The following is a 24987-nucleotide window of genomic DNA, read 5'->3' on the forward strand; positions in this document are numbered from 1 at the left end:
TATGACTTGGTGCTCCCAGGCAGACTGGGAGTCTGTGCCTGCTTTCTCCAGCAACGCAGCTGGGGCTGGAGAAAGCTTCACGGTGCATGAGATGTTTGGCTGGCCTGAAACGGCTGGACAAACACCTTATGGGCAGTGAAGGGATAAGGGAGTGCACTAGCATTCCCCCCACCACAGTGTCATCCCCCTGAGACCACCACCAAGACTCGTCATAGTCCTGGGGGAAGGTCCATAGATATTAAAATAAAACTGGTTAAAACCTGTTTTAATACTGTTTTATTTGGGGGTGGTGGTAGGGGGGCGTCGCTCCTCCGTCCTAATGGAGGGCCCGCAGCTGATTACAGATATATACACAAACTCAGTCGGTCAACATAGACTCTCTGGACAGGTTTTTCGAGGATTGCAACATTAACTAGAGAAGAGGGGGTTACTATGTCTCGCATACTTTTTTTTTAGATGTTTTAGCTGATTGCCTTTTACTGCTCGCTAATACAATGCTACAAGATGGGTCCTATACCACCACCTTTTTTTAAAGGGAATGCAGTACTTTTTTTAAAGAAAGGTAAGGATGCCAAGGATTCAAACTCGTACCGCCCTATTACTTTACTAAACACTGATTAATTATCACAAAGCTGGTTGCCAATAGATTTATTCAATTGCTTCAGGATTAATTCATATAGATCAGAATGGCTTTATAGCCAGATGGCATTTCGGGACAAATACACATTATTTGGCGGAAGCCTTGGACTATTTTGCAGTTAATGATATACAAGCTTTGGTGCTTCTGCTAGATGCGGAAACAGCTTTAGACCTCAGGGTCTGGGAAACCTTATTTAATATTTTGACTAGATTTGGTATTCCGCCCGAGGTCACAGGGCTTATATAGAAGATGTATTGTAAAGTAGAAGCTAGTATCATCATCAACACAAGTGGGGCAAATGAAGGTGTTGCCAGAACCCGACAAGGGTGCCTGCTATCTCCCAATTTATTTTCCTTCGTGATTGAGCCATTAGCTAGAGCAGTCCGAGGAAATAACAGTATCCGCCCCTCCCACAGATGGTTAAGATAATAAAACTATGCACTGACTATATTATGTTAATTTTGGTTAGTAGGAAGGAGAACCAAGAAAAGGCCTTTGAGATTTTTGTCATATATGAGAAGCTGGCAGGGTATAGAATTAACAAGAAGACAGAAATAATATTGCATGGATGTATCCCTGACGTCCTACATTCAGACAGTCTCATGTATTAATTTACATCCGAAGCGATATCTCGGCATCAGGTTCACATCGAAGAACGAGGATCGGTATTGCCCTTAACTTTGCTCTTCTCCTCTCAAAAGTAGAAGATCTATTTTCTCTGTGGAATTCTCTCCCGTTGACCCTTGTAGGGAGAGTCTACCTGACTAAAACGTGGGTCCTTCCATTGTTCAATTTTTTGTTTTCACCTATTCCATGTGTTTTAACTGCCCATTTTTTAAATCTGTAGAGTCCAAGTTCTCATCATTTATTTGGCAAAAAAACTGCCAGGGACCACTAAGCATTTTATATGAACAGCGGGAGGATGGATGGTTGGGTCTTCCCAACGTTAAGGATTACTATTTCGCCTATTTTGCATAATACATGTCTAGGTTTAAATCAAAAGGTTCACACGGGTCTTTTTATGAATAAAAGTATGCAGCTGATCTTTAAATAGTATCATATTCTGGATGCGTTAAAGTCTGTTAAGTCACCTAAAAGAATTCGCTATACGAGCTTGAAGTGGTTTTTCCAGAAGCGTGGGGATCTCAATTGGAGATATTCCATTCCCCATATTATTGCAGCGACCCCCCCTTGCCATATTAGACACTGAACCCGTGGTGAAGCTTGCACCCAAAATTGTCAAAAAGCAGGATATGGGAAAATCTCGAATTTTCTTTTGGGGGATAGATGGCTAAACACAGTGGAAGTCCGGCAGTGTATACAAGATGACTTTCTGCTTCTGGGTTCTCTTAGGACGTTCAATAAATGTTTCTCTAATTCGGACCTAGGGCAAATTCTTAGTAGCAGAGAGGTGGTTTCTGCAATAATTGAAGATGGGGTATTGGAAATGCCAGGGAATGGAAAAGAATATTTACTTCTATTAAAGGCTCCGACCTAGCTCAAAAAGCCACAAAAAAGGGAGCAAATTTAAGGCCTGGAAGTGACAAACACGATGTGGGTCACTAAATTGAATTTTAATGTGTTGAGGGGGGCCAATTGGTATTGAATGCTATTTTTTTTACCAAATGGCTCCCATATAGAACCCCATCCTTTTTTAATAAAAATTAACTCCAGTCTCCCAGGCCACTGTTTTCGATGCATAGACCGATTGGCTGCTAACTGGGTGCATGTAATCAGTCACTGCTCATCAATTAAGGGATTCTGAGATGAAATTGTCCAGTATCTTGCGAGGGAGTGGCAGGTGGATTTGGCTCCGACCACTTGGCTGAGAGTTCTGGGGTATGATCCGGCACTGGCCCTATCTTATAAATAGATAAAATTATTATATATAGCAACACCTGTAGCTCGGTACCTCTTGCTCCAAAACGGTGAACTCAGTTGATCCCTACAATGAAGCACTGCCTACAGAAAATTGGGTGAGTTAGAATTAAAGTTAGTATACTCTGAGCAGCTACTAGGCTATAGAATATGAAATATGTTTTTATATTTGTTTGTATGCTTGATTAATGACGAAAATTACCTGGAAAATATATATATGTGTGATGCAAGTTTATATCCTAATTTTAAAAAAATGTGTTAAAAAGTGCCAAGACTTGTGTGAACCTTACTGGCGACCCATATGCTGGGAGGGGCTGCAAAGAAGAGGTTGACGCCTTGCCAACAGGTACCGCGGCAATCCCGGATGCAAGGAGGGGCTGCCGGTGCTTATTATTGACAAATTCAGGCAGTCGCCTGGTAAAACTGAAGCTGTGACCTGCAGGTCAAAATTGAGAACCGAGACTTGCCCCATGGACTCTGGAAGCCTTGAGAGGACTTCGCTCCATCGCTGGGACCCGGTCGGGGGTAAAAAGATCAACCCATTCCCCTCATGTGGGAAAAAGCTGAGCTTACCACGCCAAGCATTGTTAAGACTGGCCACACCGTTCAGGAGAGCCAGTGCCTACTAGATGCTGCTGCGTGTCCTGTGTGTAGACCTTCTCGACCAAGCAAGACTGGAGTTTTGCAAGTGGCCATGGCACCTGCTGAAACACTGAACACCTCTGTGCTGCTGGAGTGGGTAAGACTTCATATGGGACCATTGGGCCCAGGGGACTTGCTGCTAAAGGTGCTGTGGCACCATAGACATTTTGACTATTTTCTAAGACTCAGAGTGTACTCTTGAGTAAGGCTTACACCAGTGAGCATTCCCTGGATGTGGTCACCAGTGAATGAGGAATAACTCCGACCATAATACACAGAAGAGGGTGGGGCAGAGATTTTTCAGATAAACTCTAGAGCCCCGACCTCATGTGGATTGTGTTATTGCCTACGAATGTTATAATACTTTGAATGCATAGCATTAGAAATAACACTTCTTGTTAATAGAACACCAGGTATTTGATTTGACATTGATTTATTGAAACTGCTGAATGCAATTTGAGTTTTGAGTCATTTGAAGGAGATGCACAGCTGTCAAAATATTGACGGGGCGAAAGGTAAAGAATATGCAGTACTTACAGGTATGTGTGTTGTGTTTTGGCACGGTGAGAGGGCAGTGATGCAGGCATGCATGTGAAGGAGAAAAAGGGCTTAAGTGTCTAACTGAGAGACTGAAGAACACAGTGGTGTTAAGAGGAGAACAGGAGTAATTGAAATACTTCAAAGAATGCTACCTCATCCACGGTCCATAGTAAAGTTTGATTTGTAGTTTGCTTACAATGTTTAAAGAAGAGTGAGTGAGTGTGTGTGTGTGTGTAAAAAACACATGTGCACACAATCTTCATGATGACCCGTTGTATGGAGCCCCAACACTTATCTGCTCCCCACCCTCCCCCCAACCCCCCAAACAATCACTTCTGGAGGCGCAACTGGTCCTGAGAACTCCCAATTTACCAGCACTCCCATATTCTTACAGGGAGCTGTTGTGCTTCTCTAGATGTGTAGTGGTGGGACACTTCTTCAGTCTGCCTTAATTTTACCTTTCAGTGCTACCTCCTCAGACCACCCTTCACACCCTGTTGTGCTAAACCTACACCTGAGAATTAAAGGCTCCAGTAAAGATGCTCTCAGTTGAATATCCTGTACCAACGCTCAAGAAAAACATTGGGATCAGTCATTATCTCCCTGTCTACTGGCATGTTTTATCACTCCCGTCCTCCAGGGATCCGCAGATCAAGACACTGAAGGCAGGGCAAGGAGAGCGCTCACTGGCCGATGTGGACATTCCAAGAGAGGTACGGTGCCTGGTGAGTATTCCCTGGGGGAATCGAAGATGAATCTTGGGTTGTAGCCGGATGCTGATGGCTTGGGACTATGCGGAGCAAGGACAGCTCAGGTCTGTTAGGAGAGGACAGGATACTCATGTAGTTCATATTCCAGAAGAAACAGGACTCTGAAAAAAGAAGCATTGTCACAGGAGAAAGCCTGGAAAGCCAATGTACAAATCTGTTGTTTATGTGCCACCTCAGTAACCTACTTAGCAAGACTTATCACTTTGTATTTTATTGTGTCGTGTTGAAAATTTGGTTATGCCCTATTGGCTAGAAGATCCAGTTCCTGGAAGTCACTACCTCAGGACGTCTGAAATGAAAACAAGTAGGAATCCACACCCTGCATCTTCCATGCTGGCCCAACCTTTAAAAAACATGAGCTCAAGTCTGTCTCTGGCCGCTCGATTGAGCCACCAGGCAAGTAAAGCCCAAGGTTTTTAGGGATTAAAGAGCCGTCCAACCACACTATATTTGGTGTATGTTAGCACAAAGCCTCTTAAAAGACCCAGCAAAGGGATCCTACTATAAGCCTATGCCTCTTGCCTCCCAGACGCCTCAAAACCAAAGGAATGGAAGAGCCTCCAACTTCGACATCCACCCCCCAATTCTCCAATTTCAGCTAGGGTACACATAGGTAGTCAAAGTCCTGACTTACAGGGAAGGCAGTGTCCTGATTTATAGGGCCTGACCAAGTGTTTCTCAAACAGCTAAAAGAATTTTATAACTTTTATTCATGACATTTTCTGTTCAACTCGCCCCTTCCTTCCAATCTACCTCTATCCCCTGGACGTCTGTCTCAACTCGTTTCCTGATCCATCCTGCTTTCCCCTCCCCAAATCCTCTCCGCCCTTTCTCCGTCACATACCCAAGACTGGCTACTCACCTGGCACTGATTTGCTGTCTTGTGTGATATTACTCTTTTGGGGGTAAGCTGCTCCACACCCAAGGCTCTCTCATCATTTCCTCTATCTGGTCCCCCTTTGTATTGCCTCCTAGCCCGCTTTTACATACTTTTGCTTCCTCATCAGAGCTTTGAGTGACCTAGTTGTGAAGTAAAGCACTAAATAAATAAGCAAAATGACATGAGGGCTGCACTCTGGTTATCTGGGAATGCTACTTAAAGGCCTGATAAAAAAAGAAAACAGCATATGGCAACAGGCTGTTGAGGAAAGTATTTCGTCGTATGTGGAAGTCTGTGAATAATGGCAATCCTGTTTCCGATTACCCAAGCGAAGCGTTTTTTACTGACCTATAATGCAAAAAACATCCACACATAAGAAAACAATCTGTAAGAAAATGCTCATTTTCACAACGAACAAGAAGCATGATGCTGGAATTAGTAAAAGATCTAAGGCACCAGTTCCTTTTATCCTGAAACATATGTGCTCACTGTTTGAGGATGCAGTGTATGTGTGCAAGACGATAAGCTGCATTATCCTATTATGATACACAGAGCATCGACATATCCTCAAATTCATAACCAAAATGTGAAGATTGTATTCCTTTATTTCACGTTTTTATTAAAGTGCAATCTTAAATTGTTGAACAGCGATGGATAACGAGTCAACAAAAAACGCAGTCAGGGTAATATGGTAAGCAATGGCTCTGAGACAATATAGTTGGCTCTGAGGAATGGCACAGTGGTAGGAAGGTGAATGAAAAATGTGAAGTTAGTAATGTAATGTAATATAATGTAGGGTGATTTGTAGAGCACTGCTTGCCACTTGTACGAGTATGCAGGTGCTGAAATAAAGAGAGGACAAGACGGTACCAGAGGATAAGATAATTGTAATTGTATTCATATAGCACTTTCTACCCCTGATGAAGGCATCAACGTGCTTTTCGTGAGTAGCACGCTATTCCAGAAGAAGAAAGAGACAAGCGAAAAAGCTGAACAGAGGATAGCATATAGCATAAGAAAAAAGAGGGGTGGGGTTGAAATCACAATAGAAATCTAAGGGAAGGGGACAGGTAATTTGATGCAAGGTGGCGATATAAGAGCAGGCTAAATGCAAAGGGGAAAAAAAGAATTCAGGGCCAGCGATGGCAGACTCCAAGGAAGAACTGGAGTACAAGGTGACATGCGGACATGCGTGAGAGACAGATGATGTCAGAAGAGGGAGGAAGTTGTTTGGCAGAAAAATAATGAAAGAGAAGGACAGGTAAATTAAAAGGCGAGATACAGAGAGAAGCAGGCAAGGGAGGCAATACTCGAAGAGAAAGAAAAAGTGGAAAGCACAGAAGGGGAGGTCAATAGGAGACTGAAGAGGATGTTAATGAGGATACGTTGAAAGGTGATGTGATGGTGAGGAGAAAAGAGAGTGACTGATAGGCAGCTGTGACTACTCAAGAAAATGTTTACTCAAAATGGGACAAGTTGAAGGAACTCAAAATGAGACTGTGAGGGAAAAGTTATCTAAAGTGTAGTATAGAGGTCAACAGAGGGTAGGCAATAGCGACTGCTCAGTCAGAATCTAAACGGGAGTTTTTAGCCTTTTCTTGGAGAAGGCCTTAGCAACCTCTTAGGTAAACTGATAGTGAGTTCCAAATGGAGGGAACTTCCTGTAGATAGATTGGTGCCGGCATTGTGGGATCTTATTTTTTTGAGGGGACGGTGGTTCCAGTTTTAATTTATTGATGATTTTTAAGTTATTAACACCCAAGATTTTGAGAGACGCTCTGAGATATTTCAGGTGCAGTTTATGTATGGCCTTAAAAGTGAAGCACAGCACCTTTAATTATATTCTTGCTTGACAGGAAGCCACTAGAGGGTCTTTTAATAGAGGTGATATGTGGTTACAGGGACAAATGGATTTCGATGGACAGACCCAGTGGTTTGGCTTCACTGACCAGAATGCGGGAAAAGCCGTCAATGTAGAACTCGGCCATTCCATCTTGAATTTGGATTCAGTAAGTCATCTGTTGAGGATCACTTCAGTTTTCTCTGGATTTAGCTTAAGGACGTCCAGTGGCATCCATTTGTGGACGTTAGTTAAACAGTTATATTAAAGAGTGTACTTGTGGAGATTAAATGTTTTTAGGTATAATTGGGTGTCACCTGCATATCCGTGGAATACTCACTCCTGCAGCATCCGTAAAGATTTCTAGTGCTCCAATTTACATGTCCAGGATAGTATATTAGCAGAGATGTGTGGGTGCTCATGCACACTCTGTGACCCACAAAGAGATAAAGAAATGTATTTTTGCTGGCAGTGCAGGAAGACCATGCATGAGCATATATGTACCAGCCTCTGACAAACTCTGAGGGAAAGAAGGGGCCTGTTCTGACTACGACCTCAGCACCCACCTACAACCTGAAACTGGTGTAGGCATTCGATTTCAGGAAGTCTACAGCATTATGAGAGGAGCTTCTGCTGGAATGTTGCAAATCAAGGCAATGCCTTTGTAAAGGAAAGTAATAAATATAGTACAGTGGGAAGTAAATATATAAAAAGGTACTTTTGAAGAACCAAAAACAAAAGCTGAACAGAAAAGAGTAGAGTGGGAGGCTAATGGAAACATGTTTACGGAAGACCAGCGGGGGAAAGCAACACTACTTGTTTGGTAACAAAAAGGGAGAGGAAAGAGAACAATAGTAACTGGGCTAGGAGAACCATGGAAGGATAAACACAAAAATGTGTTTATGAAGTAGGAAGCAGAGGGACATCCTAGTAATTCGTGGAATGACATACATCTAACTCTGCTTATAAGGGAGAGTATCTATAAGCTGCCTCAGGAGTGTGTGACTTTTGAAGACGCGCAGCCTGGGAATGTGTGCCTCTCTATGATGATGGGATTCATTGGTGACTGACAATATCGTTATAAAGAACAGTTAGTGGGTACCTTATGCCCAGAAAATATATGGGGAGTGTGATGTCTATTCAAAGCCCTGTAAATTAAATTCCTATTACAGGCACGCCATCAATAGTAAAATGATGTCCCTAGTGGCCTGTTTGCAAAGATGACTACTGCCCTGTCAGGTGCGGCAGTAGAAAGTGGACAGCTACATTCCCTCATACACTGTCTGGGACGACGTTGCGTAGCTGCCCACTCTGTGTCTGTGAATCACAACATGTCTCAAACACCCCGGCTGCTTCCGACTCATAGGAACATTGGTCAGCTGGTCACGCACTATCTTTCTGCAAAAATCACTTAGAGTCTCTGCACCCACTCTTTTCTGCTGCTAGAGCAGAAAATAAATGATTAGTAACCAGATACTCGGACAGAAAAGTAAAGGTGGCATCAGAAGTCGAAAAGTTATAGTGCGATGGTGGAGTATATGCTTCCAAAACCTATGTTTTCGAAGAGAGGGCGAGGAAGGAGATGGTGGTATGGATTATCAAAAATGTGACCTAAAAAAGCAGGGCGATAGATAGAGAAGGAAAGAAAATTATTGGCAAAGGCAATAGGTCTCACCTATGCAAGAGCCCTTTACTTTCCTAATGTGTTTTAGCCATGTTGTACACCAGTGTGGCCTCTGTTCAGCATGGCTAAAAGTTGTTGGCGTAGAGGAGAGTGGTGTGGAGTGCCGTAGAGTGGAATGATGAAGAGTGGAGTAGAGTGTCTTAGAGTGGAGCGGCATAGAGCGTAATGTATTGAAGTGGCATAGTGTGGAGTTGTGTAGAGTGAACTGGTGTAGAGTGCATTGGCATAGAGTGTTGCAAAGTATAGTGGCGTAGAGTGCAGGTGCATAGAATTCAGCGACGTACAATGTAGCATCATAGAACGCAGTGGCATAGATTATAGTGTTGCATAGTAGAGTGCATTGACGTAGAATGCATTTGTAGAGTGGAATGGTGCAGAGTAGAGTGATGTGGAGTACAGTGAGGTTGAGAGCAGTGTTGCAGAGTGCAGTGGCATAGAGTAATGCAGAGTAGAGTGGTAAAGACTGGTGAGGTGTAGAGTATAGTGGCATAAAGTGGAGTGGCATTGTGTGGAGCAATGCAGAGTAGAGTGGCGTAGAGTGCATGGTCATGGGAAGGCAGCAGTGAAGGGTAGAATGGCGTAGAGTTCAGTGGCATAGAGTGCAGTGTTGTTAAATGGCAGAGTTTAGTAGAGTGGTGTAGAGTAGAGTGGTGTAGATTAGAATGGTGTAGAGTAGAGTGGCATAGAGTGCAAATGAGTGAGTACAGTGGCGCAGAGTAGAGTGCAGTGGCATACAGTGAAATGGTGCAGAGGACTACAATGGTGTGGAGTGGTGTAGAGTACAGTAGACTGTTGCACTAGAGTGGAGTGTTGCAGAGTATAGTGGTGTATAGTGCAGCACCATAGAATTCAGCAGCGTACAATGTAGCATCATAGAATGCAGTGGCGTAGATCAGAGTGGTGCATAACCGAGTACAGTAGCATAGAGTGCAGTACTGCTAAGTGGTACAGTGTGGAGTGGCGTAGAATGTAGTGGTGCAGAGTAGAGTGGCACAGAGTGCAGTGGTGTACAGTAGTGCAGAGTAGAGTGCCATAGGGCGCAGTGGTGTCTGGTGGAATACTGCAGAGTGCAGTGATGCAGAGCAGAGCGGCGGAGAGTGCAATGTTAAAGAGTGGCATAGAGAGCAGCGGCATAGAATACAGGGATGCAGAGCAGAGTGCAGTGGCACAGAGTTTAGTGGTTTAGAGTGGTGTAGAGGGCAGTGGCAAAGTGGAGTTGTGCAGAGTGGAGTAGAGTGGCGTAGAGTGCAGTGGCATAGTTTGCAGTGGTGTAGAGTAGATTGTTTCAGTGAAGTGTATTGGCATAGAGGGCAGTGTTGCAGAGAGATGTAGAGTGGAGTGGTGTAGAGTGGATTTGTGCAGAGTGGAGTAGACTTGACTGGAGTGGTTTAGAGTAGAGTGTATTGGCATAGAGTAGAGTGTTGCAGAATAGAGAGGCGTAGAGTGAAGTGGAGTAGAGTGCAGTGGCGTAGAGTTCAAAAAAACTACTTAGCAAGAGAAGGAACCAGTGTTTCTGAAACAAGAGAAAAGTAGAACTGACTTTAGCATACATTGGGCTATATTACCTCTCAGGCACACTGTCCCGAAGTGGTGTAGAGTGAAGTGGAGCAGCATGGAGTACAGTGGCGTCGAGTGGTGCACAGTAGAGTGGTTAAGATTATTCATGGTGTAGTAGTACACTGCCATTTCAGACAACACATTTGAAAAGACCTGCTCATTTGCACAGACATACAGTTTTACTGATAAAACTATACAGCTCACAAACGATTACTTGAAGAAATGCCATTACCTAGTGTATCGATTTGTTTTCATATTAAAGTATTTATTTTCAACACACTTGTGCTTCATTTCTGCTTTCCTAATTCTGATATATTCTGAAATAGATGCACAGTTCGTTTGAATGTTGTGTGCTAAAAAAGCACCCCTCCCTAAACCCAGTATCCAACAAGATAGTCACATAAATCCTCTCACTTTGAAGTCAAAGAAAGAAAAGTAAACACCAAGCTCCCTTGGAAAAGAGAGCCTGATCTTTGACTACTGTCTTTGAATGCACAGCAAATGTGGCAAGATAAGAACAAGATGTACAGGCCAGTTTACAAAAAGGAGTACTTGTGGAAGAATACAGGGAGAGCTAGTATGAAAAGGTGTTGCTACTTGGCAGGGCCAAACCCAAGCTCGACAGCCTAAAACAAATAAAGCCAGGTAGTACAAAGCCAGAAAATGTGAGTTACAAACCACAAAGCCAATGGTAAGCAATGGTCAGAATGCCTTCCCAGGGAAGCCCCAAAGAAGTCTTTAGCAAACCAGACAGCTGCACTGTATGGTAGGCTTCATCCTAAAAAAGAAAGACTGGGTTCGAAACAGAGAGACATGCACACAAATATCTATTTGAAAACTAGAGGAGGGAGTTGAAGAACAAAAAAGCTACTCAGCAAGCGAAGGAACCATGTTTCTGAAACAAAAGAAAAATAGAACTGAATTTGCATACTAGGGGCTATATTACCTCTTAGGCACACTGTCCCAGACAGAATTGTTGTACAACGCTCAAGTGGGTTTGCTGGGCACAAGTTGGGTCTGTGTGAAAGATTACAAAAAAAATTAACTGTCCCAGGTGTGAAATCTTGACTGTTAGTGAATATGCTGGGGGGAGATAGTCAGCGAAGTTTGCAACCACAGCTCAGTCTTTCATTGCCTCAATTTCAAGAGGGTATGCTCAGACGTGAGTCCCTTGCTTACTTGGACACTGGATTCAAGATAGCCTGGCTGATGAGGATTATGAATCCGAAACCGGTCCCAGAATGTTTTTTTCCGGTCCGGGGAAGACATGGATTGGCAGTTCGGGCTGGACTGTTCCCATGAGGCACAGGGTCAGACTGATTTGCATATGGCCATGTCTGAACTGGGGTGGCTGAGTGAGCTAAGGAATGGTGATGGATTAAACCCAGATCAGTTGACTGGGGGCGAGTGTTTGATTTGCTCAAACGCTCCGTCCATCATCCCCTTTTGTATCGCTTTGTTCGCCCTAAGGTGGCAGGGTATGCTCAGACGTGAGTCCCTTGCTCACTTGGCCACTGGATTCAAGATAGCCTGGCTGATGAGGATTATGAATCCAAAACCGGTCCCAGAATGCCTGCTTCCGGTCCAGGGAAGACATGGCTTGGCAGTTCGGGCTGGACTGTTCCCATGAGGCACAGGGTCAGACTGATTTGCATATGGCCATGTCTGAACTGGGGTGGCTGAGTGAGCTAAAGAATGGTGATGGATTAAACCCAGATCAGTTGACTGGGGGTGAGTGTTTGATTTGCTCAAACGCTCAGTCCATCATCCCCTTTTGTATCGCTTTGTTCGCCCTAAATTGGCAGGGTATGTTCAGACCTAAGTCCCTTGCTCACTTGGCCACTGGATTCAAAGTAGCCTGGCTTGTGAGGATAATGAATCCGAAACCGGTCCCAGAATGCTGGTTTCCGGTCCAGGGAAGACATGGCTTGGCAGTTCGGGCTGGACAGTTCCCATGAGGCACAGGGTCAGGCTGATTTGCATATGGTCATGTCTGAACTGGGGTGGCTGAGTGAGCTAAAGAATGGTGATGGATTAAACCTAGATCAGTTGACTGGGGGTGAGTGTTTGATTTGCTCAAAGGCTCCGTCCATCATCCCCTTTTGTATCGCTTTGTTTGCCCTAAGTTGGCAGGGTATGCTCAGACGTGAGTCCCTTGCTCACTTGGCCACTGGATTCAAGATAGCCTGGCTGATTAGGATTATGAATCCGAAACCGGTCCCAGAATGCTCGTTTCCGGTCCAGGGAAGACAAGGCTTGGCAGTTCGGGCTGGACTGTTCGCATGAGGCACAGGGTCAGACTGATTTGCATATGGCCATGTCTGAACTGGGGTGGCTGAGTGAGCTAAAGAATGGTGATGGATTAAACCCAGATCAGTTGACTGGGGGTGAGTGTTTGATTTTCTCAAACGCTCCGTCCATCATCCCCTTTTGTATCGCTCAATTTCAAGAGGGAGCAGGGGTTCCCCCAAATGTAGGTGCAAATTTTGACTGCGGCAGGTAGCTGGGGAAAGCCTAGACGGACCATGTCACCATATGCTCCTCTCCTATCGAGTGCACCAATTGCTATGTAGTGCTCAATCAGTTTGCTACAGAGTCCGCCTCTATAATGTGGCACGGGTACAAGGGTAAATATTTTCCTTCATTTCCATGGGCCAGTGCCAGCCTACAAATACGGAATTCCACTCATGGTATCGCATGAGCCCATAAAGTATGCTTGAGCAAACCATATTACAGAAGGGTCCACACAAGCACCCCAGAGTGGTTTAAAAACAACAAAAACACACTCCTTGATTGGCTCATCTAATACAGCCCCAGGTCAAGGACAGAAAGGAGCGGATTTCTATATATTTTAGGAATGACATACTCTCAACTGTACATAAAAAGGATATAGCAAGCCAACACAGAGTTTGTGACTTCATAAAGATAGATTGGCTGCAGTCTTGTGTCTCCATGCTCATGAAACGCCTCAATTACTGGAGTATGGTTGTATTATTATGTGTACTTTATCAAAGACACACACATATACATCATACAAATAATGACATATAAATTAGCCTTTGATAAATTATTAAAGTTGAGATCATACCACTAAGTATATTCTGCCAGTGAGGAAAAATCAACTCAGCAGCGACAATGCAACTGCAGCCTGTTCATTTAAGGGCACTAGGGGCTCTGTTTCTAAAAAAATCCCTTTCACATGAACTCTCTTTCTCATGTTGTACACAGTCCATGGCAACAAGGAAATATATTGTTCTGCGTTTAGTCTTGTTGCTGCAAGTTGTCCAGAAAGAAGAAAAGGTATCCAAGTGTAAAGTACCAGAGGTGTGACAACAAGCAGCTGGAGTTGAAAGTGGCCTCAATTAAAGTGCTTCAATCACTTGTGTTCATGTGTTCATTTACCTTATGAGATGTGGTCTAGAATGCCAACTAAGCAAACCAGGGTCAGAATGGGAAAGAAAATAGGTCCAGGCACCAAATAAAAGTGGCCTGTCCCTATTAGTGAATTAGATAGCTAAAAAAAGTTGTTAAGACAAGCTGTATAAGTATTTTGCAAGGTACGGAAGACTGCATTGATCTGAGCTTGCTGCATGCAATGCTTGTTTTAATATCAGAACAAACAGCAAAAACCGGCATACCAAACCACAAAACAGGCCAACCAAAAGCCAGAAAATGGCCCACACACTGACCTGTCAGACTAGCCCTTTGGACACTGCCTGATAGCCCCAATCTCATAAGATTAACATTTTATGAGATAAATACATTTACAATGTTAAAAAGCTAATTGTTGGGAGAGAATTAGCACGAATTAAATGCGGATGGTACAATATCTGATAATGGTGCGACTTATCCTTAATGTTACAGAGCCAAACGTGCTTGTATAAAAATTTATTACTTTTGTTGCAGATTTCAAATTGAATTTTACGTTTGGGATCGTTTTGCAACTGTTTGCAACTATACTAATTGATATTTAATTGAAAACTATTTGGTCCTTAACTATATAGCAAGGACTACAATAACAAGTTCTATAATTATGTTGCAATTCATTACCAAGTGCGTGGGCCTTCCCTTATCTCAAATACAATAGCTACAGAAATACAATGCCGTTATAATTTGTTGGAGCTAAACGGTCTGTAACTGTGTGGTTGTGAGGTCACAATTCGCTGATTACATTACAACCAATGCCTTTCCGACCCAAGAGAACAGTATTGACAAGAACCAGAGGTCACAGGAAACAGCTACAGTTTACAGAGGCCCTCCTCTCCGCTGAGGAAAAGCAGCCAAGATGCACATTAACTCGCAGACAGCCAGCTTTCCACAAAACAAACCATAGCTTTTCTAAATAATGAAACGCCCCCCCCCCCCACTTCCATTTTCAAGGCACCCAATGAACATTTAAAAGGATGATCTGACAGATTTTAGGGCCTTGTGTAGATGGATTGGTATATTCCCTTTACTCTGTCAGTTTTTTGAGCGTTAACATTTGGTGTACCTGCCAGTGGTTCCCTGATAATTTAGACAAGCTTTTGTAATGCCAAAAGGTCTGCCTATAAAGGACTGATGTATGTTAATGTGGAGCATTACCATTAAGTAAGCAGTAAATAAGGCTATAGTAGTGGATGTGCATTTCTTTGAAAGCAAAGAACTGGTGAATAATATTGATGTAGGGTAAAAGGTCTATTGACAGTTAGACTGTCAAGCCAGCCCTAAAAATCCATGTAGGTTAATGACTGCCCTCCTCCCATCTGTGCTTGCTGCCAGAGGAAAAACAACATAAATGATCTAGTTATCCAAGACTCTTCAATAGCATTGCAGTGTCAGGCGTGTACCCCTGAAAATTCAAGCCTAGGCTGCTGGATAAATAAAATGATCACAGCTGTGTGGATGAAACGCACTTTTTTGTGAAAGTACACAACTTTAATCAAAACATGTACTCCTGGCTTCCTACATGTGGACGGAGCCAAAGCCCCTCTCTTGGTAATTCTCACATAATTGTCTTGGGACAGCTAAACTCTTAAGCCAGACCATAAAAAATGATGTAAAATTTACAAAAGGGGGATAAATATTTGCATACATGGGTTTCCAACTATCTAGCATGGAAACAAACCTTCTCAGGTGTCTCATATGTTCATTGCAAAGCACAAACTCTCCTAGAGATGGTAAAATTCAAGAAGGCAAACTCAAACAATCGTGTCCTGGTAGTAGACGTAAAGAGTGGGACTCTCAACCTCCCACTTTAGGACATACCCCTCCTACAGCAAAGCCCTTCTCTTTCAGCGCTACTTCCAAATGGGAATGTCTACAAGGTAACTCACCCTTATCCTGACCCAAGCTATGGGTGCTTTGAGATCTACTTCCAGTGACTTTCCAATTACTGGACAATATGCGTACTGTTTTTATGAATACTTATTTAATTGAAGCTTGGCTTTAGTTTTTCACCATGCCCCTCCATCTTTTAGCTTTGTATTCATTCTTGCTTATTTTAAAGCACTCTGCAACCTGGATCTGTTTCATGCTATATAAAATTACAAAAAAATTAATATATTATTTGTAATCTTCCTAGTTATGCCCAGTTTACTATTGGTTGGTGTACAACTGCCTAAACGGAAATATTCATTGTGCCCCTTGTTCATAATTGAGAAAGACCAAACAGCAAATGGAACTTGGTATTCTTGAAGCTAGAGAGGATGTGATTATAGAGAAGAGGTGTTCTGCATTTTAAGAAAAGGTTATGTTCCCACATGCTTGTGCATTGACTCTGGGTTAAAAACTCTTGATAAAGGATCAGTGGATAGGTGTAGCTGTTTTCTTCTGCACATAATTTGGTACAGTTTGGGAACTAGCTTTGGTGCTGCCACTCTCCCAAAGTAAAAAACAAATGTTCCAACAATGATAGAGACGCACGTATGAGCCTCATCCATGAACCAAAATCAAAATCCCAAAGTACATATTTGATGCTTTTAAACCAAGCCTTTTTAAGGTGTTGGCATCTTCTGCTTTTGGAATAGCCGTTAACACTGTTGTTGCTTGTGTTTGAAGACACAAACTGAGCTGCAACAAAATGAAGATCACTTTCAAAATCCTAGAATTTATGGGGGGAGCCTTACATTTGGCGGGTTACGGTTAAAACTATTGAGTTTTGATGCTAGCTTACAATAGTCAGAAGCCAAAAGGGTGAAGACTGTGAGTGAGTGAACAAGATAAACTGTATGTGTCTGTCTCCTTCTTCGCTTGTAAAGTATCTCACGGAGTTAAGCTCCCGCAACTTACATATTGAAATGCACCGGAGACAGACTCAGTCTTTGATCTTTCTGAGTTCAATAAAATGACAAATGTTGAGTAATAGAAAAACATCCATTATAAATGCAGGCGATTTCACTGCAACAATCATACCAATTCTCCTTGAATAATTTAGGGCAATGGTTGCTGGTGGTCAGCATCAGAACTCATTTTTAGGGACAAGGCCTTTATGTTTATGCATTTGGTTGCAAAGGCCAATCATTAATAATTTTATTAAAGAAATATATACTACATGGAATCTTGGGTGGAGGCCAAGACCATCACTCACTGCACAGTGTAAGATGCCACAGGTTGGAGATACCACCCAAGGCACAAGCCGACACACATCTGCTTCCCTCCAGCAGATATAATGAGCTGGGCAGGCTACACATGCAAGTGCATTTTCTTTACTCAAAGTCTGTGCAGGGTGGCTCTTGTCGGTGGTGACACCACAGCAGACTAGACTTGTTCTAGTGTCACCTGTGCCATCTTGCTGCTGGCCATACTCAAGGCACCAAAGGAGTGGGCTACAGAAAGCAATTTGAGCCACAACATGACCAGTCCTATATCACCAACATGGATTGGGTCTGGCACACTGTAACCGCTTGGACAGGGACCCTGGTGGGCAGATCAGTGAATCATAAATACCCCAGTGATTCAGTGAATGTAAATGCCCTTGCGGCATCGTGGAACACCTTCCCCGATCATACAGGAATTAACATCCTTTGTTGGATTTTCTCATTAAAGCTTCAGACAGAGTAGCAGAATGGAGGACTACATCATCTTTCGCCAATGTTTTTAGACATGGTGCTGATTCCTCACTGAACCTTCCATCTTTCAAAGGGGGCTTGTCTGGAAATCTTCCACTCAGCCTGTACAGCTCCGGTGATTGACACTGCGAATAACGAAATTACATATTCTGGCATCCATCTATCTGACTGGCCAGTCGAATATCAAGTTATCAAATTACCCGAAGGTAATTCCAGTGACTAGCATATAGTGTCTAAATGTAGCGTATATAGGATTTAGCTATCTAAACATGGGTATCTGTATGTATGACGAACTGCTAGGAAATAAACTCCCATGCTGCCAAGTGGCCTCATTTTACAGGAAAGACTCTACAGTTAAACAGTAATGAAATGTTGTTGATCTAACACAGGATATGGAAACATGTGAATTCCTGTTGATTTAAGTAGCTGCTTCCAATTGTTTCTTCATATTTACAGTGTCTGCTCCGGATTTCGTTTTTTATTCCAGTATCATTTCCCTTATTTTTTCTGCTTATCTTATCTTGGGCCAGAAGAAACCATTTGTAATGGTCAACTGGAAATTCCACTACCGTTGTAAAACCAAATGCTGTTATGGAATTAAATTCCAAAATCAGAATTCTGATTGTTGTGTCAGAACCTCCAGTAAAGTGAAACAGTAACAAAGGTTTCTAATGTTTGTGTTTTATAATTTAGTAACATATAGCCACAGGTGCTCAAATACAAAAGCCCTGTGTAAGTAAGGTTTGCTACAATAGTGTACAGAGCAATATGTATCTGGATGGGCCTAGCATTACTTACCTGTCTCTCAGTTTTTGTTTCTATTCTAAATATTTTAGCTGCGTTTACCTTTGCCTGTTTCACCTGAGATCAATAAATATCTTCTAGCCTCATACTTTAAGAGGGATAGAAAAAGCTGATCACTCTTGCAACGTGTTGGGTACAATAGAGGAATGGGTTCAATACTCCGGGAGAGGAAATTAAAGTAATGCATTGTCCAATGCAGCTTGAACTATGAAGATAGTAAGCAAAACCATTTCAAAAGCAGTTAAAAGACTGAATATTGTCTCACCCGGCGGCAAACTGTTAACATGGAAAATGTACTGACCTCCAAGGGTAGGTGAGCTCTAGTAATTCACATCCTGAATTCTAGCTCTCAGCATGTTGGACATTTGTACTCATACAAAAGATATAAACAAAAGTAACACAAAAGGGATGTAAAAGTTGACTTTTCAGTAAATGTAACTGCAGTAGCTGGTTAATACAACACCAGGACAAACAGAATAAACATAGATCAACATAGAATTGTGGAAAATATAAGAGCAGGGGTGTCTCAGGATGCAAGAATGTGGGGTATGTCTTTGTGTTTGCTGGCTCTCAGTGAAGTTGCACAGCAATTGCCACTCAAGTTTTTTCCTAGGCCACTATCCAGCAGCTGAAATGTGTGGGCCTTTTAGCCTTGATTCCCAATGTAATGAATGATATCATAAGTACAGGTTAAACTACGTAGTTAGTGTTGAAATAATGTTTACTCTCATGTTTTGTTCAAGTAAAAAATTCTCAAGAACACTATGACAATGATTTTCTTTTTTTTAACAACCTTGCTAAATTATTAAAAATACAGTCTTTCACATAAACATTTATTTTAACCATGGAGACATAACACAACTTCATCGGACGGCCAACATAAGGTCGGTAATAGCTGTTGCATGCACACAAATTACTTGATTAAAAGTTAGGGTTTTTGTAGTTCGTGTTGTTTTTACACTCTTAATGGGGAAGGCAATACCTTATGTACCACCATCCCTCCAGGTTCTTCTGGATCACATCAACAGAAACTCCTTTCTCGAACCCAATCTCGTCCTTCCCCTGGCTGGTGTAAGGCTGCACTGTGACATATTTTTCTTCTAGCCCATCAAGAAAAACACAAAGGAAAAAAATAAATAAGTTATGTCTGTAAAAATCACTCTCAAACACTGCAGAGGTCAAACTGGGTTTACAAGTGTTCGTGCCACACAGCATCAGTGTTCAAATACAACAAGAATTTGGTCTCAAGCCATTGATCAGCGGTGTTGAGTTAAAGCCAACGGGAACAGCAAATCCCAAACAGCATCCCTCCCATCCGGCTGAGAGAGCTCAAGACAACCTTTCTTCACACAAGGTTAATATCAATATGAACGCGAAGTAAGCAGTGTCGGGCTTTTTGCAGTTGGCTGTTCTGCCTCTGTTCGCATGTATAACAAGAATATTGTATTTGTACTGTGACTAGATGGCTCCCACATTCAATAAGGCATACACAACCAGCCCAACTGGGCAAGGCTTTTTGTATTATGAATGTGGTTGTATGTCTGGTTTGTTTGCTCACAACATATCTGACCCTGTGCTGTTAGACTTGCCAATGCAGGAAGCAGAGATGGGAATGGTATGCAAAGATTTAGTAAAAACATTACACACAGTCAATTCAGGGTAAGCACGAATAAGGAAGAGAAATAACCAAAAGTCTTTGGAATGTATTTGGAAAGACAAAGGTAAGTCCAATTGCAAAGCTTAAAGATAAGGCATACCCTCTGTGTCTGTATGGATAAAAACATTTTAGGGTATAATCTTTTCTTTTTTTTGGTCCTCATTTGCCTTATCCCCACAACAACAAAAAAGAGTAACCTCCATCTTTCTTTTCGTGTCCTGGTGTTCTCGTTGTTTGCTGCCCTCCACCGAAGACACTCAATTACTCAAAGGAGGCACGTGGGAAGAAGATTTATACTCCATCTAGGTTATCGCAAAACCTGTCGGACCATATATCTGGGAGACCCTTTAAGGAAGTCCAAGGAGCATTACAGGCATAATCATAGGACCCGGGGGAAAAACACAAAACAAAAAAAACCGACTCCTACTTCCAATTTCTCAACAGGTCCCAAAATGCCAAGTTGTTCTTATTACAGAATCTGGCCAAGTCAACCTTGGAGACTTCATACAGTGAAGACAGCCATTCTGAATGGGTCGGTGCTGTTGGTTCTATCCAATACTTGCATATTTGCCTCCTTGCCAGAAGCATTGCGTAGAAAAGCAAAGATTTTGCTGGGCCAACAATACGATCATCCAGGCCAAAGATGATAAGCTGTAAGCCAATAGTCAAAGGGATTCCCAAGATGGATTCCATAGATGTTCTTACTTTATCCAAAACAAAAACTCAGCTAAGGAGGGGCAGTCTTTAAACATGTGTATGTCAGATGCTTCTGGGAAGCCGCATTTGTTACAGACTTTCCCGGGCTGGAATTTCGAGAGTTTAAGGGGGGAGAGGTATGCTCTATGGGCTGTAAATATAGGATTACGCCTGAGCCAAGCAGGTTTGACTATTCTATAGAGAGTATTAAATGAATCCCTCCACAACAAGTCACACTGTTTATTCAACTGTGCTCCCCATAATTCATCGGCCAATGTAAATTCGCCATCTACTTCTTCTGCTATAGCCCAATACCATAATGAAATCTCTCTTCTCCCTCTAGGTTTTACTATAAGTTCATCTTCTAAATTGCTATCTTTCCCAAGAGGAACTTTGCTTTTAACCTGTGAGTGGAACCAACTATTCAATTGAAGATATTTAAACTTAGATAAGCCAGAACCCACTACCTCACGAAGATCTTTCCAAGAAAGCAAGGCTGGCCCATTTAACAAGTCTCCCCACGTCAAAAGCCCAGATTCTCTCAGAGGAGTACTCAAAGTGTCTCAGAGACATGCAGGAGTGCCCGGGGAATCCCATAATGGTGCCCTTTTTTAGAAATAGCCCAGCCCGAATCTCCTTCTGATATCCGACCAGCTTCTGGCTGTTGACTGTAGGTTCTTCAATTTAATTTTTAATTTTTGGTCTCCAAATTTGAACAAAAAAACGGATTTCGACAAGTCGGATCCCCTTAGCATAGCCAGATACATTGCTCCCACCGCTGTGCCAGTTGGCATTTTCAGCAACATTCGTGAGTGGGACAGCTGAAATGCCCATGCATAATATTGCAAGTCAGGTAATGCCAAACCCCCCTTTTCCCTCTTCCGCCTAAGTTTTTCCAGGCTAACCTAGTTGCTCTGTGCTTCCAGATGAATTAATTTATTTTACTTTGGTATTTAGCTAGTTGTTTCGTGTCAAAAGCAAGTGGTCTTGAGTTAAAAAAGAAATGTTATCTTGGGGAGGATGGACATTTTAACTAGGTTCATCCTTCCCAAGATTGTTAGAGGCAGGTGCAACCATGAGTTAAACTGTTTTTGACATTCTTTGGAAATGCGATTAAGGTTGACTTCCGGGATTGTTTTCTACATTCTGAGTTATTGTTATACCGAGATATCTCATATTAGTGACAATATCATGATGTAGGGTCTCCATATTCCACGCCATTATCTCAGACTTGTTAGCATTGATTTCATACCCCGATATGGCACCTAACTCCTCTGCCCTTGTAACGATAGTAGCAAAGGCTGTATCAAGGTCAGCTGTAAAAACCAAAATATTGTCCGCATACAGGGCCACCTTCCTCTCCCACTCTCTAAATTTAAACGGAACAATGTTAAAAACCTCTCTAAGTGCCTGTGCAAATGGCTCTATATAGAGGTTAAACAGGAGAGGTGCCTCTAGTAATCGCAAGAGTCAGTCAATATTCCATTAACAAGTAGTCTGGCCATAGGGTCTATATACAGCAAATCTATGACCCGTCGACAGCCTTTTCCTATGTTAAATTTATTTAACACCTCCGAAAGATATGGCCAATAGACCCTATCAAAGGCCTTAGTTGCGTCTAGTGTTAAAACTGCCAATGGGAGGGAAAAGACAGACGCAATATCTATAGCACCTATTAAATCATAGGTAAGATCTGCCAAGTGGCGCCCTTGAATGAAGCCCTTTTGATCATCGTGAATAATATTACCCACTACTGCCCCCAACCTTTTTGAGAGTATTGAGGGAAATATTTTATAGTCGCTGTTTAAAAGTGAGATAGGGCGGTATGAGCCACAGGCTGTTGAAGCTTTCCCAGGTTTTTAAATTAAGACAACAGTGGCATCGCTCCAAGAGCCAGGGGGGCCTCGCCCGTCATAAGTATGCTATTAAAAAGCTTCACCAACACTGGAACAATAGAACCAGAGAGTGCCCAATATACCTCTCCTGGGAGGCCATCTGGGCCAGACGTCTTTCCAGATTTGGAAAGGTAGATTGCATCTCTAACTTCCTTTTCGGTGATTTCTTTGTCTAAGCCTGCCTGTTGTTCGTTAGTGAGGCTCAGTAGACAAATCTTATCAAGCCATCTCTTCCTTTTCTTGGGATCCTCCATGCTGTCATTAGTATAGATTGCTTGAAAGAAGTCCCGAAAAGCCATCCCTATATCTGAATTAGATGAACGCGGCAAAGACTCCCCTTCCACCTTAATCTGCTTGGTGTGATTTCGTGCCTGGTCAGATTTTATTTTCCATGCAAGTATCTTGCCGGCACGCTCCCCAAACTCAAAATTGGAGATTTTGCTCGCTTGCCATCTGCGAGCAATTCTCTCCTGGCGAGTACTCTCTAATTGATTTTTAAGTGAGGCTAGCTCTTGCAAGTCTGCCTCTGCAATTATCCCTGGTTGAATATCTGGTTTTGATTGGATTCTAGCCATATCTTCTTCCAACCTCTTTACAGCATTGCTAAATTCCTTTTTCATGAAAGAAGCTCGCTGGTAATACAACCTCTCCAGAAAGCTTTCAGGGTGTCCCATACCACTGATACGTTAGCTGTATCTAAGTTAGTGTCAAGGAACTGGGTGGTCTCAAGAGCGAGATAGTTTACTTCATCCTCTACTAATAATATAGTACACTCAAAAGACCACGACCTAGATTGTTGTTTTTGTGTGAAGTAAAGGCTAAAAACTAGTGCCGAGTGATCCGATAAATGAGAAGGAAGATACTCGATATTTTTAACCAGATCATTTAGAGAGTAACTAAACAGCGCATAGTCTATCCTAGATTTTTGATGGTATTTTAGATTGATGAATAAAACCCCCGGTTGGTCGCATGCGCGTTCTCTCCAGATATCTGAAAGGCCAAGCTCCCTCAAGATGTTTACGAGAGTCTGACGTGATTTAGAAGGTGCTACCACTCGTGACTTAGGGGATTTATCTAATCTTGGATCTAAGACGATATTGAAATCACCCATCCATATATTAGGGTCAAGGAAGTCGAGCAAATGGTTACGAATAATATCAAGTCTAGAGGGGTCATCCTGAATGGGCCCATAGTACACCACCAAAGTAAAAGGTATATCCCCTAACAATATTTTTAATATGAGCAATCTGCCACTTGGGTCCTCCCTACGCTCCAATACCTGTGCTCTGGCTAGTTTTTTAAATAAAACCATCACCCCCCTGATGTTAGCTGACTGGTCTGTACATACAAAAGTGTCAACCCACTTCTGTTTTCTTAGTAGGTCCATAGTTTCTGACTTTACTAGATGTGATTCCTGGATGGCAATGACCTGCGCTGACGAATCTCTTAAGTATTGCAAGATTTTATCTAGTCTGTTCCTCGTGTGCAGGCCATTGAGATTCCAGGACAGAAACTGTATCAATACCATAATAAGTCTTTCAACCTACCCGTCAAAGCCAGGAAAAAAGAATGTAACAGCAGAGATAGACGGCCAATTTACCTCCCACCTGCTACTAACCCAACCCATCCACCAAAAATTTACTAATGAAAATTATGTGAGATTATCTAGTGCTAAAAAAAAAAAAAGGTAACAGCAGTGCTAATACTGTGGAAAACAGTACTCCCACCCATCACCCTGTTTCTCAGGAAGAAACCTTACTCAATTACATTTTACCCCTTTTCTCTTTCCCATTTAAAGGGTAGAAATTGTATTTTTATTTTATTTATTATTATTTTTTTCTGTTTTTGCTTCTTCCTTTTTTTTTTTTCCTTTCCTCTTCACCCGATCATTTCTCAAACAAAAAAGGGGGGGTGAACGCTGATCCCTTAATACTCGAGATAAAGATCATTCCTTCTCCCGTGAGGCGCAAGTCAAGGTTTCCAATAACTCGTCAGCCTCAAACGGGGTTCTGATGTTATACATCTTGTTGTTATACATAATCTTGAGAAAGGCTGGAAATCTCATCTGGACTGTAGCTCCTACTGACCTGAACTTATCCATTCGCTGGCCAAGTTCATATTGCTGCTCCAGAGTTACTCTAGATAAATCGGAACGAACCTCGAATGAAAAATCAGGCCCTTCCAGCAATTTAGCCTTAAGCGCTAAATTCAAGATTTTTTCCTTTACCACATAGGTAAGGAAATTTATGAGGATCTTTCTTGGTTTAGGTCTACTTGGGTTCAGACAAAATGGGTCTCTGTGGATCCTCTGGATATCTTGCTCTAGGAACCCCACAGATTTGCCTAGATTCAGCGAGTCCTTGAGAAATGTCACTATATAGGTCTTCAGATCGCTTCCCTCCTTACCCTCCGGAATTTTTAAGAGGCGTAGATTATTTCTGCGAGAATTATTCTC

The 24987-nt window shown here is 42.4% G+C and overlaps 1 protein-coding gene across 4 annotated transcripts in view; it reads right to left on the reverse strand.

The window, feature by feature from the left end:
* SH3PXD2A (SH3 and PX domains 2A) overlaps positions 1-24987 on the reverse strand; it is an 842113-nt gene that overhangs the window by 36565 nt on the left and 780561 nt on the right. For all 4 annotated transcript variants that reach the window (XM_086922729.1, XM_086922728.1, XM_086922730.1 and 1 more), the window contains one exon: positions 19267-19384. In XM_086922729.1, coding sequence (XP_086778855.1) covers positions 19267-19384 — 118 coding nt within the window. The remainder of the gene's footprint in view (positions 1-19266; positions 19385-24987) is intronic.

This window comes from Lissotriton vulgaris, chromosome 5 (assembly GCF_964263255.1).
Source record: "Lissotriton vulgaris chromosome 5, aLisVul1.2, whole genome shotgun sequence".
Taxonomy (NCBI): Eukaryota; Metazoa; Chordata; class Amphibia; order Caudata; family Salamandridae; genus Lissotriton; species Lissotriton vulgaris.